Source organism: Oculina patagonica, chromosome 7 (assembly GCF_052425735.1).
Source record: "Oculina patagonica isolate OP01 chromosome 7, crgOcupat, whole genome shotgun sequence".
NCBI classification, from domain to species: domain Eukaryota; kingdom Metazoa; phylum Cnidaria; class Anthozoa; order Scleractinia; family Oculinidae; genus Oculina; species Oculina patagonica.
The window spans coordinates 11669125-11685596 of NC_135764.1; the positions used below are offsets into that span (position 1 = coordinate 11669125).

General features: G+C 39.5%; 2 protein-coding genes across 3 annotated transcripts in view; both read left to right on the forward strand.

The window, feature by feature from the left end:
* LOC144659415 (uncharacterized) overlaps positions 1–11928 on the forward strand; it is a 32042-nt gene extending 20114 nt beyond the window's left edge. For both annotated transcript variants that reach the window (XM_078519841.1, XM_078519842.1), the window contains one exon: positions 10460–11928. In XM_078519841.1, coding sequence (XP_078375967.1) covers positions 10519–11721 — 1203 coding nt within the window. In that variant the 5' untranslated portion in view covers positions 10460–10518 and the 3' untranslated portion in view covers positions 11722–11928. The remainder of the gene's footprint in view (positions 1–10459) is intronic.
* A 1522-nt stretch (positions 11929–13450) lies between these two features.
* Positions 13451–15624, forward strand: LOC144661356 (uncharacterized). Its single transcript, XM_078522081.1, has one exon. It carries the CDS (start codon positions 13451–13453, stop codon positions 14657–14659), a length of 1209 nt encoding a protein of 402 aa, XP_078378207.1. The 3' UTR covers positions 14660–15624.
* Positions 15625–16472: the final 848 nt, after the last annotated feature.

Below are 16472 nucleotides of genomic sequence, written 5' to 3' on the forward strand. Positions count from 1 at the left end.
TATATAACATAAGTTTATCACAGAGAATTCGAACGGGTGAGTAGTTCTTCGCCCTAAATTTTTTATTAGTATATAAACAGTTTGTAACAGAGAATTCGAAAGGGCAAGTAGTACTTCGCCCTAAATTTTTTATTAGTATTTGCATATAAAGTAAATGTAATAAAAATGTAATTTACATTAAAAATATTAATTACAGAATAAAGTTTTACGCACAAAATTTTTTATATAGTACTGTATAAACTTTTTTGTAAATTTTTTAAATATATTAATTCCCATCGGATGGCGGCTTGTGTCCAACTGTACATAAACGAATACGTACCTCTTGCTGCTCTTGTAGTCGATAATCGTGCTCGCAAGACGATAATTCTACTCATGTTTCTTTATTTGAAAAAATGAGTTTTAAGATTTCATTTAAACATACAAATGGCCAACAGCAGTCTTCACGGTACGTGTCGAAAGAAACCTCTTGAAGTATTTTACTGCTGTGAGATCAATGCTCGGATAAACCTTTCTCGCAACTGCCCACTGCCTCTGACATGTAGCCGATTCCAACTCGAAGCATTTGATTTTAGTACTCTCTATTGTTAGTTGATATGTGGCCCTCTGTTTGTTTCTTAACATAAAACGAGTATTTCTGATATTAAAATTAAAAAAAAAAAAACGTATTTGAGATCAAGCATGGGAATGAATATGTTTTAACACACTGCCCCGGGGTTTTCACAACCGTGACAGGAAAAGTGTCCAAGAGATGTTTTGATTTCTGCCTTCAGTTTTTCGCCCTTGCCAATTGCCCGTGCTTAGTTTTATTCAAGTAACTGACTACTTGCATCTTTTTTATATTTGATCTACGCTATACATTCTTAATTATACGTAAAAAGGGAAATGTTAAGTTTTTTGAACAGACCGCAAACCGGAAACAATTCAGGTCAATGTCGAAGGTAGCGTTGGTGTTCTGTATCTTTTTAATACGCCACAAGGAACGGGACGGGAGAAGATTTGTTAAATCGAGCTTCCAAGGAAGGCTGACGTTTAGACCAGCAAAGCTTTTCACTCTCTTTGTGTATCAATTAACTTTTTAGGCAATTTTTTTTCTGTGCCGTTAGCGCATTGTACTTGCGTTAACACATTATCTAAGGAAAGAAGCAGAAGGTTATAAAATATAAATAAGCAGTTATTTCTCCACCTTTTTACAATTATAGCAAACTTATTTTGATACGACAATTAATTTTATTGTTAATAACACCAATAGGGCTATTTTTTATCGGTATAAACTGGATTGATAGTTTTCATTACATTTCATTTCAATATAACCCGTTTGAAAAGGTTTGTCGTACCTATTCGCTGTCTTATTGTTGTTTTCAAGGCGAATAATGTTCCGCAATTTCTTCATGATAGTTTTAACTGGTACTAGTAGAGTTATCGGCTTGTTTTTTTCTTAAGCGCTTTTGATTATTTATGGTATCTTTAAACTTGTATTTGCGATCAAGCTTGGCTTAGTTTTTGAAGGAATTCAGTGCAGCATGTTCAGTTGCCAAGCATCTTGGTGTCAGCTTGGTGGGTGTGGACAAAACCTGGGCCCAGGCTCATGGGCGAGACCATGGTCCGGCCCATGGGCTACCCCTAAATTTCTTTTTAATTTAATTTTTTTTCAGACTGTTATTTATTATTAATTATTTATTAATAAATTATAATAATTATTATATAAACATCAATGACATACTAGGAAATCTTTCGCAGGAAACGTTGTCTCACAATGCTGAATAAGCCCAAGTTTATCGATATTAAGTCAAAACATCTTCGGATTTTCCTCGGCAATCTTAGGAAGTCTTCGCAAATTTTCGGAAAAGTTCGAAAACTGTTTGAAAACATTCATATGACCTTCGGACAACATTTTGAAATTCTTCGGAAATCTTTGGAAAACGGTCGAAAATATACGGAAAATCTTCAAAAGCCTTGTTCATGCTTGTTGGTTGCTTGGAGATATGAAATGTACCTTGTACACTCGAAGATAATTTCATATTTCCACACAGCCATGTATTATCTTCTATATATTATCGTATATTATTACATAAGGAAAGCTGGAAACAAGCAGCAGGGTTTTTTCCTGGGGTCCCAACTTATCAATGAATTATTGAGTGTTATTGCCGCGGCCCTGTTAGGGTAGGTATGCATGTCTCACGTCTCCTTTTTCAAAGCTTGTCATGTCGCAACTAATCGGGGGTGGAAGCGGAATCATTGGACTTTGGATATTCATGATTCCTGTCTTGTTTTACCTCAATGATTCATGATTCATGTATAAGTTTTATTCGATATTCATGATTCATTTTTCATTCTTTTCATCCAGTTTTCAAAATAACGTGTTACCAGTTTTTGTTGTTTTGCACTTACATGCTGGTTGCACATTCCGGATCCCTGCTAACAGAGCCTCCTTTTACAAGTGGACTCTTTTTGCACAGAATTATGCCGGAAGCCGATGTAAAATATTTTCAGTCGTCATATTATTTCTAAATATTCACTGTGTGTAACATACTTGATCACTGTAAAGTACCGGTAAGGGATGAAGATGTGAAGCGAAGGGTGCATTCCGGTGTTTCCGTTGCTTTCCTATAGGGGGGTCTGGGGGCATGCTCCCCCAGGAAATTTTGAAAAATTAGATGCTCAGAAATGCGATTTCAGACCATTACTGGAATATATTTGTTAAGAATTTAATAAAATGACCCATCAGTTTAATTTTTGTTACATTCTATATTCACAAGCATTCAATATCGATGGAAGCATTCATTTGTTATTCATGATTCTTTTAGCCATCTCCGTTATTCATGATTCCCAAGTTGTAAACACAAAGATTCATGATTCCTACTAATTTTACAGATTTATGATTCATGATTCATGATTCCGCTTCCACCCCCGAAACTAAGAATGGTCCGCGTGTCGCTGTCGTAATTTCGTCATTTCGTCTAAGGACGGGCGCGAGTAACAGAGCAGAAGCTTCCCAGGGGGGGGGTACTCCGGGATCAAAGTGACGGGGATGATCGAATGGAGGCAAAACTCAGGACCCAAAAAAATCCCTAGACCAAAAAAAAACGCCCAAAAAAATCCCTAGTCAAATTACCCCTAAATTGCCAAGGCTGTGCCAAGTTACTTTAGTTTGATTTTAATACCCAAAAAAATCCCCTATTTAAATCAAGTCACCTAAAAAAAAACCTGCCAAATTCTTCTACCCTAAAAAATCCCGGAATCGAAAATTTCGACCCCAAAAAAATCCTTCGCACATCCCCGTCACTTGGATCCCGGAGTACCCCCCCTGGGAGAAGCTTCTCAGATATTTTAATTTCTCAACCAATTAAAAAAATGCGTGAGTAACCTAGGTTCACAGAGCAGTAGTTTCTCTGGTATTTTCAGGGGCACCCAACGAGAAAATTTTACTATAGGTGTCGGAACATCGTTTTTACGTTTTAAGTGTCCTTTTTGTGTGATTTAAAGCCTTATTTTTAAATTCTGACAAAAGTGTATCTTTTCGGATACGCAAGCTAGTACTTTCAAACTTCAAAAAATTTTATGGACCGAAATACTATTACCCGAATTTACACCGAAACGGTCTGCTGGGTGCCCCTGTATTTTAATAAGGTAGTTCATTTTTTTAATATCTCGACCAATTAAAAACGAGCATTAGTTTTCGAGCAATTAAAAAACGACATGACTCTGAACTAAGTACACAGAGCAGAAGTTTTTTCGTGTATTTTGAAAGAGTCGTTAAGATTAATTTAATCATTTGACAGATAAAAAACACGACGTTCTAACTTTAGAACACAATACACGTGAGTAACCTAGGTACACAGAGCAGAACTTTCTCCGGTATTTTAAAAAGGCAGTTAATGTTTTTAATGTCTCGACCAATTACAAACGACGTGACTAAATTAGGTACGCAAAGCAGAACGTGTTCTCAACTGATCAAAAATTCTCGATCGCAAAACATTTCTCCTGACCGATTTCTCGACCTCGACGGGCGATTATTTTTGGACTGCTGTCCGCTGTTTCAGGCGTTAACTGTCAATTTTTCAAAGGTGGATTTGACCTCGCTCGGCTGAAATGACATCTGGGCTTGTTTGTCGTATTTCCTTATACTTTGCTATGCTTTATCAGGATGAAGTACGTTAGTTGGTTGCCAGCTCAGTGATTATAACAGCAACATTCTCGCTCTTCCGCTCTAATGCAAACCCTCATTATCGATCATTAGTTTAGCCTGAGTTTGTTCCTTTCCTGTTTCCTTTTTTTATTGAATTTATAACTTTTTGATCAGCCACAGCCATAACGAATAAGGATCTGTTGTTCCCTTTATAGCGAAATACTGGTGAGTAGGGCAAGCAAATAAAATTTTTGACTGTTTGTATTTATCCACTTTTCGACTTGATAGCTGCGGGACCTAAAAGCATGCCCTGCATGCTGATGGGGCAGAGGATTTGTGTCGATTTGTGACTACATCAGGTTCGCCGTCGAACATTTAAGAAACCGAGAGATTCGCCGTAGTGCTCTTATTTAATTCTTTCCTTCGCTGTCGCTATTTCAATAAAAGTCTTGTCGTTCGTCGCCATTTTATTTCTTCCATGTCGCTGTTTAAACGCCGTGTCGCTTGTCGGAATTTACCCTAAAAGGGCCTCTTTGCCTTGCTAGCCGTAAACGTGCAGCTGTAAGATGTAAAAAGATAGTACATTTGTACAGGGTTTATACTGGCTTAAATAGCCGAGGTAAATCTGTCATGAAACGCGATCACTATCAAATCGAATTGGCGGTAGCCTGTTCCAGGCGTTCGGTTAGTTGGAAAGCGCGAAAAACGGCGCGAAAAACGCCGAAAAACGCCGCTTCCCAACTAACCGAACGCCTGGAACAGGCTAAATTGGCGGCTGAAGAAAGAGAAAAGCTGTGGCTCTTATTTTTGAGCTGCAAACTCAGGTCTCGAGATTTCAGCGGCTCTTACCTTTGCAGCACCTCAAGCTCGAGCAGTCGAGGCCAATTTCTCTTTGAAAGACAATGCGCGCTGGACGTGCAAAATCTTGGCCGAGAAACCAATTCTGGTTTAAATTTTTTTGATTACATTGTCCTAGTGGTTGCTCCGGATTTGGCAAAGAAGGACACCAGATTGATAGGTAGATTAATCAAAGTCTCTTCGAGATATCGACGTTTTTGCATGAAGTATGAGTCGAAGGTTTATCCTGTGCATTGTTCTTCGAACTTATCATTACAGTTTCTTTGTAGTTTAGTTTAACAATTTCCTGTCTTCGCGGAGGAAATGCAGCCGTATAATTTTGTCAAAAATGGCTCGTCCGCGCCGGGTATTTATACACATATTCCTTAACATTACACAAATAAACAGTGCAAATTTCACCGAGATCTGACAATTCTATACTTTAAAATTGCAAGGACCTTTCGAGGCAGTCGATTTCGGCAGCGAAATTAGCAAATGAAACAGCAAAATATGCGTTCGACGCTTTGTTTTTGCGACGCCATATTTGAATTGTTATAGGTAGACCGCTGTTCAATGTGTTCAAGGCCGTATCGTTACGATTGCTCCACGAAAAAGCACGAAAAAAAATACGGATATTTCCGACTTCTGTCGGAGAAAACATTGCGCATATAAATCGTTACACTCAAGCTGCGTTTTGTCTAGGCTCTGCGAGGGTCGGATATCAAGACCCAGGATTAAACAAAAGCCATATATACAGTGAATGCTTTCGAATTATATTTGAAGATGAAATAAGAAAGAATTTTGCTGTCTTTGACAGAAATTCCACTCGAACTGCGTAGATACGATCGCATGTTGTAAAGCCGATTCATGCGACATTGCTGTCATTCCCTGTCAACGCGAGGTCACGTCCCTAACGACCTAGGCTGATGACGAAATAGAATGTGGCCTAATTTTTAACCGCTCCTAAGCTAAAAGAAGCCCCCATCTCTTGCATTTGTTTTAACTTCAATAATATCTTTGAAAAGAGCGAGTTTTTTGGTATGGTTTATTTTTGACGTTTGTAATTTTTAAACGATGTAAGTGCTAGTGATTAAGTATTTATTCGTGTTTTATTTACGCAATCCATTGTTTGTGCGACGCTTTTTATAGATCGCCTTTCAGACACACGTGCGTTGAGATAAGAAAGCTGACATGTCACTTTTAAAATTGTTATATAACGTTTGTAAATGTGACAAGTCACGTTTTTTTCAGTGATCACCCACAGCGGAAAGTAATCCCTTGAGAAATTAAAAAAGTCCCTTGAGAGTTTACAAATATGTGGTTCCAAATTGTGTCTACATAACCCCTATTCTACGTTTTTAGCTTGTAAACAAGCAAAAACGTCGAAAAAACGTGGAAACAATCAAAACGTGATAGAATGAGACTGACACAATCTGGACACCACGGGATGTGAAATACTATGCGACCGCAAGCAGATATATCTGTCATCTCAACCTTGGTTACCGACCTAAACCATGCCTGAGGGTTAATCGAGCTTTTACCTTGGTTAACTTTCTATTTTCTCGGGCGGATCATGACTAATACACCACACGAGTACTACGAGCAACATACGGGTAACATACGAGTAACACACGAAACATACGGGCACATACGGGTACATACAGGTAACATACAAGTAACATACGGATACATACGAGTAACATACGGATACATACGAGTAACATACAGATGCATACGAGTAACATACCAATACATACGTGTGTATACCAGTTCCTTTTTCATTTCCCTTTATTTTGTTTTATTTTTCATTTTTATCAGTATGCTCCCCCACCCCCTTCCCGTCAACAAGGTTGCTTGACGAGCCCAAAGGACAAAACGCATTGAAGACGTATCAAGAATTTGAAATGTTATAAGGTCAATAGCTCAACTTCTTGAATTCACTTACATACGATCTTACCCGTAGCATACGAGTAACATAAGGACACATACGGGTGCATACCAGTTCCTATTTCATTTCACTTTATTTTATTTTATTTTTTTTATTTTTCATTTTTTTTGTTCCTTGTCCTTTGGTCTTGTCACGCAATCTTTTTTGGAGGGGAGAGCGATGGAGAAACACGTTACATCTAATGACCAATGATTGATTTTTCGATTATTATTCGATTATTATACTCGTATGTTACCTGTATGTACCCGTAATTGCCCGTATGTTTTGTTTTGTTTACTTGTGTTGCATAAAATAAAAATGAAAAATAAAATAAAATGAAATGAAATAGGAACTGGCATGCATGTATCCGTATGTTACTCGTATGTTACCTGTATGTAACTGTATGTAACCGTATGTTCCGTGTGTTACTCGTATGTTACCCGTATGTTACTCGTGGTACTCGTGTGGTGTATTAGTCATGATCTCTTGGGCGACGTTTACCGCATAAGTGGCTTAATAAGCAACCGACCGGCAGTGTTCTGCTTTTTTTTCAATTTTTCCTAACAGGACAAGACACTTTAAGTTGACACCATGTTATTCCGATTGCTTATGTAACATAATAGCACAGTGAACGTGGGATAACACAAAGCTTCGCTTCGGATAGACTTTACTTGCAAAGTTTTTGATAATTTTGGGAATGGATTCTTCGTCTCTTTCGTACGCTAGTATTGTCAGGGGATACCCTTCTCCAAGTGATAATTAATCATAATATATAGGAGATAATACATGGTTGTGCGGAAATATGAAATTATCTTCGAGTGTGCAAGATACATTTCATATCTCCAAGTAACCAACAAGGCGTTTGACGATTTTCCGTATATTTCCGACCGTTTTCCGAAAATTTTCAACATGTTGTCCGAAGGTCATATGAATGTTTTCAAACAGTTTCCGAACTTTTCCGAAAACTTCCAAAGACTTCCGAAGATTGCAGAGGAAAATCCGAAGATGTTTCGACTTAATATCGATAAACTTGGGCTTATTCAGCATATTTTTTGTGAGACAACGTTTCCTGCGAAAGATTTCCTAGTATGTCATTGATGTTTATATAATAATTATTATAATTAATAAATGAATAATAATAATAATAATAATTATAATAATAGTCTGAAAAAAAATTAAATTAAAAAAAATAAAATTTAGGGGTAGCCCATAGGGTAGCCCATAGGGTAGCCCATAGGGTAGCCCATAGGATAGCCCATGGGCCGGCCCATGGGCCTGGGCCCAGGTTTTGTCCGCACCTGGTGGTGCTCTCAGTTTAACTAAAATATATTTATACTATATCGCACGCCTAAAATATTGCCTGCTCTTTTTTTGTAGATTAAATTTTTTCACTGATTGCGGTTGACTGAAGTTATCGTCAACGAGTTATTACTTTCAAGGCAGCCCAGCTTGTCTTCGGTTGGCTTTGCTTAAATCATTTCAGCCGCCAAGCGACAGTATCTCTGATGGTTATTATTTACACACGAAAAACAAATCCCACTGGAGTAGAGTTTTTGCTTACAAGAAAACAATTTTTCACATGTTAGCGAAAAATAACTTTAAAAAGGTATGTCTGAAAAAGCCGCCCCCTAGTTGATTTCGGCTCGCTACGCTTGCTTATAGAGGGCGTCTTTTAGCCAGTTCAAAAGGTTCAAGATACGAGATATTGGTAATAAATAGGTCGCCCATTGTTTTCTAAATGAACTTATTTTTTTGATAGTTTAATAAGCGAAGAACCACATTCTAGATCAAGCATGAGAATGTACGTTGTTTTGGCGAAACCTGTCAAATAGTAGTAGCCTGCGAACAGGCTTTCCGGAGTTTTTTTCCCGATAGCGCTAGGACGGCGCGAAGCGTCGGCGACGAGGTGCGAAGCGCCGGACTTTCCGGAGTTTTTTTTGCCGATAGGGCTAGGACGGCGCGAAGCGTCGGCGACGAGGTGCGAAGCGCCGGAAAGGAAAGCTTTCCCCTCCATTTTTGCCCCGCCGGCCGAGCGCTCTACAGAAAGCCTGTTCGCAGGCTACCATTTCTTAGGTCTCTTGGAAATGCGACTCGTCATATTAGAATTTTAATTTTCAGCTGTGCACAAATATGCTAGACTTACTATAGAGAGTAAGGCAATGGAACTAAAACTCACTGGAATCGCGCTAAATCGCTCCAAAAACCACATAGGAGAAAGAACAACAGACAGAGGACTTTAGGTAGTTTTTTTTATTTAAAAATTAGTTCGCATTTTTAAATTAAAGCAGGAATCGTTATTTCCCATACAAATCCTTATAATTTCGCTGTTACCCAACGGCCGCCCGCGCCCTGACGCTCAAATTACAATACTCACAAAACGCTGAACAAAGGTCACACGGTCTATATCTCCCATAGAGCTTGGGGTACCTGTGGTCAGGAGAGCGAGAAAACGAACGCGCGAGCAAAGCGACGGCGGGGCAGAAGGAAAGAAAGAACGCCAGCCGTCAGACGCCTCTTTAATAAACGTGAGAAATCTAATGAATTAGCGGCCTCTAGAGGCCGCTAATTCCCATTGGCTAAAATCGCTTATCTGTCCTGTGATTGGTTCGTTGGCTTTGATTTATTCCAAATGTCTCGAGTGTTTGATATATGTTCTCAATCAAAACAAAAACTATGGAGTAAACGGAGAAATATAATCGTAAATATCTATGCTTATTAAGATCGGGCATCCAAACCTCCTTCACGGATATGATTTTTTTTTTTTTTTACTTGATAAATTATTGCGGGCCCAAGAGAGGCCCGCAACCCTAATCTTGACAGTGACCAGCGGATTGCGTATGACGCGTGCGCGCCACGTTTATAAAAGACTAGCTGCAAAGCGGAAGTTAAAAATTTTGTTCTTCCAGCAAGAACGATCAGAATGCGAAAAATGTGTCAATCACAACAGTTTGTCGAAACACCGGAAGTTTGAAATCTGTTCATCAAGACGATAAGAATGCGAAAAATGTGTCAATGTCAACAGTTTGTCACATAAGATCGAGGCTTCTGTCACATCATTGAAGAAACATTACGTTTTGCAGACGTTGTTCAGGCGTTGGTTTTGAGAAGATTTGCTGTGATTGTATCACAGATAAACCAGAGCAAAACGAATGCTTCCAACAACAGTTATTTAATCTCGAAAAATTCCTTACAACACTGACAACATAGCGAGTTCACCGACAGAGGAAAATCACATCTTTATTGCACCGCGTGCTCGATTAAATCATGCATTCCTCGCGTGACGCGTTACTTTTGTCCAGTGATTTGTCAATTATCAATCCGTAATCTTCCACCATGAACGGTTAATGCAAAAGGATCCGAAAATGTATCGTTCAAACACTGGGAAGTTGAGAATTTTTTTCCTCCACAAAGAACGATTAGAATCCGAAAACAAAAGTTTGTCGAGGCCCGCACTTTCTAACCTGTGGTTACCACTAGTTAATTAGTTTGAGAAATTTAGGTCCGATATTTTTGTTAACCTGCGGTCTTTCAATACGTACGTAAAAGACGCAATTGATTTTTTTTTTCAGGTCACGTTTCAGTAAACAGGCGTTCGACACTTCAGATAACAGTTGGTTTAAACATCGTGATGTCTTCCAAGAACGCTGTTACCATTGGAAGTCTCATTGAAAAAGACTTGAAGGAAGCCTATTTTTTACCACAATATCCGTCTTCGTATAGCAAAAGAAACAGATTCTTGAACGATAAAAAATACCGACTATTCGATTGTCCACCGTCTTCACCGACCGTTAGTCGAATTCTGAAGCCATTTCGTTCTCTTCCCGCAGTCGGGAATGAAATTCCCATTATTATGGAGTGCACGCCAGAATCGTACTTGCAACAGCACTGGAAACAATGGCTTCCCGCTTTCCCTCCCGTAGTTATCAAATCACTGGACGAAGGACTGCTGGATGATATTCCACTCGTGACAACATTGGCATTCCAAAGCATCCCAAAGCACAAGCACGGCGTAGATCCAGATATTTTGTATGAAGTACAACTCAAGAGCTCGATACTTGACATCAAAGCGCCAACGCCAAGACACATGGACGAAAATGCCATTTCTTACCCTTGCATGGTTAAAGTCGACATGAGCTCAGGTGGGGCTGGAAACTATCTCATTCAGAACGAGAGCGAGTTATCTGCTGCTTTGCGACAAATCAGAGAAGTGCACGGCTGGAAAGGAGGAATTGTGTTCCAAGAATTTATCCCCGGGGTCAAAGAAGTGCCTAGTTGTCACTTTCACCTGCACAAATCCGGGGAAATCTACTGGATTGGCACAACCATCGCAGCCGGTTTTACTGAACAGTATAGTCTTACCTCCGTAGAAGTGGACTGGGACAAACAAGAGGAGTATGAACACCTTTTGTACCAAGAGTTCACTTTACCAATTAAAAATTATCTTCAAGAGCGAGGCTACTTTGGCTTGGTCAATTTTGAGGTCTTGATAACAGATCACGGGAATTACCTGGTCGATTTGAACCCGAGAATTGGTGGTGGTACCGCACATACGTTACTGGCTCGCTACATGGCTTTAGATTTTGGCTTGAAGCATTCAAAACAGTTTTTCTCTAGCAAGCACAAAACGTCAGCTAAGGAGTTGGTTGAGAAGGCAAATGGCATCAACAAAAATGGAGAAGGAATAGTTATTGTTCTCTCTGCCGCTGATGAGGAAGAGGGATGCAACAACAACGACGACGACAACGACAAACAACAATGCATTTCTTATTTGTCTGTTTTTGCCAAGTCACCAGAAATGGTGCAAACTCTCTTTCACAGCATGAACAACTGATATTAGAATCAACCCACCAGATATGTTAACAGTCCTTCTTTTTAATGTGATAGTAATTTCTCGTATTAGATAGGTATAGAGTGATTACACGTAAAAAATGTAAATGTAGGATATTGTTTTTATAGCGGTCGTGCACTTATCTCACGGGACTTAGCTTCGAGATGGCTAGTTTGCAGGCATGCCACTGAAACAGCGAAGACAAATATTTTAAATTAAATGAGCATAACATTGTTAAAAATCCCAACTGGCAGGAGAGACCAGTTGGCTATATACAAAGCGTTACGGACATATATATATATAGTTGCGTCCGAACAGATAATCATTCAGTTTTAATTTTAGAACAATGTTGCACCACTACCACGGAGAATTTGCTGTATTTCAGCCATTTTTTTTTTTGTTTAACCGTATTTAGAATTTTAAAACCCATTTATAATAGCCAACAGCAGCTTTTTAGAGTTGTTTTGCATTAGGCCACTCCATATGCTAATGATCAGTGGATTGAGTAGAAATACCTAGGAGACTAGTTTTTATCACAAAGGAACATGCAAAAGCTAGCCTTTGTCTCGTTCAAGACAATCATTTTTTTTTGTCAATTAAAATGAAAGCGTTGAAGTCTCTACTAGTTATAGATTATTGCGACATCACATAATTGTATTTGTTATTTTATTTACACGTAATATCATTTTCCTGTATAGAAAAAAATAAATAAAAAACTAACGGCTAGGCCGTGACTCGCGAACTTTGATAAGAACTCCTTTCGAACCGTGATTTACATAGTCCGTGAATCATTCTCTTCATTTTTAGTTTTAATTTTTATTTTGTCAGCCTCGTAAAGTTGTAATTATTATTAAGATTTCGCTGTCATCAACAAATGATTTTTACTCTATAGTAAGTGATCTTTCGCGTGACCCCATTTGTAAAGCTTTATCGATAACATTTCGAGGAAATCACGATTACATTTTAGAGCCTTGATTACAGGCTAAGTTGGAATAAACTGCTGTTAAACCAAGCTGAGTTGCTGCTATTGCTTTCCTTCCAGTTCGTGGTCAGTTTCCGGTATCTAAGAGTGTACCGTCTCTTCCTAGCCCAAGTTTGTGTTCCCCTTTTGAATTTAAATTCTATTTCCCTGGATAAAACCCTGTTATGCTTCCCATGTCATTTTCGGTATTATTTTAACTTTGGGTACACGTTTCGGCCGTTTCTTCAAGCAAAACACGTTTGTGTGACTCCAAAATCGACGCCATATTTTTTTGTATGAGATCGAGGCTATGGGCGGCCAGCCAGACCAAGATGGCGTCCAAATCCTGAAATCGCCCAGCTTAGCAACCGATACCCGCGTGACTGAGTAGGGAAAAAACGACGCGATTAGTATGTGTTCTATTTCGTCAAACGCAAATAGAATGGTTTTGAAGCTAGACAAAGGTCTTTGTATTGTTCACATTTTACATTTTCTGGTCATGGCCGTGCACAAAACACAATTATAGTTGTTCACGGGTGAACGAGCAACAAACCAATAGAAACGTCTCTGGTACGTGATCCAGGTGTAATTTATGCATGGTGTTTAAGCCCAAAACAAAAGACCCGTCTTATAGTGATGCTGAGCATCAACCGAATGTTTTGAGCGTCACAAAAGTGTTCTTTTTTTTCTCTTTCCACCGCCGGTGAAGCCTAACCTTGCGCCTGTTGAACTAGTATAACAGAAAATCTGTTGCTTATTCTAAGCATCGTGATGTCTTCCAAGAACGCTGTCACTATTGGAAGTCTTATTGAAAAAGACTTGAAGGAAGCCTATTTTTTACTGCAACATCCGTCTTCGTATAGCAAAAAAAACAGATTCTTGAACGATAAAAAATACCGACTATTCGATTGTCCACCGTCTTCACCGACCGTTAGTGGAATTCTGAAGCCATTTCGTTCTCTTCCCGCAGTCGGGAATGAAATTCCCATTATTATGGAGTGCACGCCAGAATCGTACTTGCAACAGCACTGGAAACAATGGCTTCCCGCTTTCCCTCCCGTAGTTATCAAATCACTGGACGAAGGACTGCAGGATGATATTCCACTCGTGACAACATTGGCATTCCAAGGCATCCCAAAGCACAAGCACGGCGTAGATCCAGATATTTTGTATGAAGTACAACTCAAGAGCTCGATATTTGACATCAAAGCGCCAACGCCAAGACACATGGACGAAAATGCCATTACTTACCCTTGCATGGTTAAAGTCGACATGAGCTCAGGTGGGGCTGGAAACTATCTCATTCAGAACGAGAGCGAGTTATCTGCTACTTTGCGACAAATCAGAGAAGTGCACGGCTGGAAAGGAGGAATTGTGTTCCAAGAATTTATCCCCGGGGTCAAAGAAGTGCCTAGTTGTCACTTTCACCTGCACAAATCCGGGGAAATCTTCTGGATCGGCACAACCATCGCAGCCGGTTTTACTGAACAGTATAGTCTTACCTCCGTAGAAGTGGACTGGGACAAACAAGAGGAGTATGAACACCTTCTGTACCAAGAGTTCACTTTACCAATTAAAAATTATCTTCAAGAGCGAGGCTACTTTGGTTTGGTCAATTTTGAGGTCTTGATAACAGATCACGGGAACTACCTGGTCGATTTGAACCCGAGAATTGGTGGTGGTACCGCACATACGTTACTGGCTCGCTACATTGCTTTAGATTTTGGCTTGAAGCATTCAAAACAGTTTTTCTCTAGCAAGCACAAAACGTCAGCTAAGGAGTTGGTTGAGAAGGCAAATGGCATCAACAAAAATGGAGAAGGAATAGTTATCGTTCTCTCTGCCGCTGATGAGGAAGAGGGATGCAGCAACAACAACGACGACGACGACAACGACAAACAACAATGCACATCTTATTTGTCTGTTTTTGCCAAGTCACCAGAAATGGTGCAAACTCTCTTTCACAGCATGAACAACTGATATTAGAATCAACCCACCAGATATGTTAACAGTCCTTCTTTTTAATATGATAGTAATTTCTCGTATTAGAAAGGTATAGAGTGATTACACGTAAACAATGTAAATGTAGGATTTTGTTTTTATAGCTGTCGTGCACTTATCTCACGGGACTTAGCTTCGAGATGGCTAGTTTGCAGGCATGCCACTGAAACAGCGAAGACAAATATTTCAAATTAAATGAGCATAACATTGTTAAAAATCCCAACTGGCAGGAGAGATCAGTTGGCTATATACAAAGCGCGACGGACATAGTTGCGTCCGAACAGATAACTGGCATTCAGTTTTCATTTTAGAGCAATGTTGCACCACTGCCACGGAGAATTTGCCGTATTTCAGTCATTTCTTTGTTTAACCGTCTTTACCATTTTAAAACCCTTAAAAAGCGAACAACAGCTTCTTAGAGTTGTTTTGCATAAGGCCATTCCATATGCTAATGATCAGTGGATTGAGTAGAAGCACCCAGGAGACCAGCTTTGTTCACAAAGGAACATGCAAAAGCTAGCCTTTGTCTCGTTCAAGACAATCATTTTCTTGTCAATTAAAGTGAAAGCGTTGAAGTCTCTACTAGTTATAGATTATTGCGACATCACCTTATTGTATTTGTTATTTTATTTACACGTAATAGCATTTTCTTGTATAGAAAAAAAAAAAAACAACTAACGGCCAGACCGTGACTCGCGAACTTTGATAAGAATTTCTTTCGAATCGTGATTTACATCAGTAGTCCGTGAATCATTCTCTTCATGTTACATTTTTATTTTGTCAGCGTCATAAAGTTGTTATTATTATTCAGATTTCGCTGTCATCAACAAATGATTTTTACTCTATAGTAAGGGATCTTTCGCGTGACCCCATTTGTAAAGCTTTATCGATAACATTTCGAGAAAATTACGATTACATTTTTAGAGCCTCGATTACAGGCTAAGTTGGAATAAACTGCTGTAAAACCAAGCTGAGTTGTTGCTATTGCTTCCCTTCCAGTTCGTGGTCAGATTCTGGTATCCAAGAGTGTACCGTCTCTTCCTAGCCCAAGTTTGCGTTCCCCTTTTTGAATTTAACTTTTTGGGCCTCTTCACATAAGCCCAGCTTACGGGCGGTCTCGGTTACCAGGACGGATCTTGACGTCTGTTTATATGGCAAATATAAGCCCGGTTGACGGGGATAAAATTCAAGAAACGAAGTCAAAATGGCGACACAAAAAGTTGCATCTTTCGCGACTATCGTAGCTTTATTGACCCTTGTAACTTTATTAATAAAGCCAATTCGCATATTTCTGAAGTGGAAATAGATACAAGGCAAAATGAAGCCATTTTGACCAGCCAGTTACGAAAGGGAAGCTATTTTCTCAAAAAAGTTGCGTCCCGGCGACCGAGCTGGAGTGTTCATATGGGAAAATATTCTTCCCTGTTGCCGAGATCCCGTTTGCAGAAACCGAGATATCGGTAATCGGGCTAGCCCACCTTCTTATCATGATGAGGGGAGCACGGGTGGCGCAGTGATGAGAGCGCTCGCCTCCCACCAATGTGGCCCAATGTGGTTCGATTCCGGCCCGGTGCCATACGTCGGTTGAGTTTGTTGTTGGTTCTCGTCCTTGTTCCGAGGGTTTTTCTCCGGGTTCTCCGGTTTTCCTCCCTCCACAAAAACCAACACTCCAAATTCCAATTCGACCTTGGTTGCACGTACACGTCTTAACGAGCTCCTGGAGCTCTTCCGTGTCACGTGAGTAAATAAATTACAAAAATAAATTACATTACATATGAACACATCCAAAACT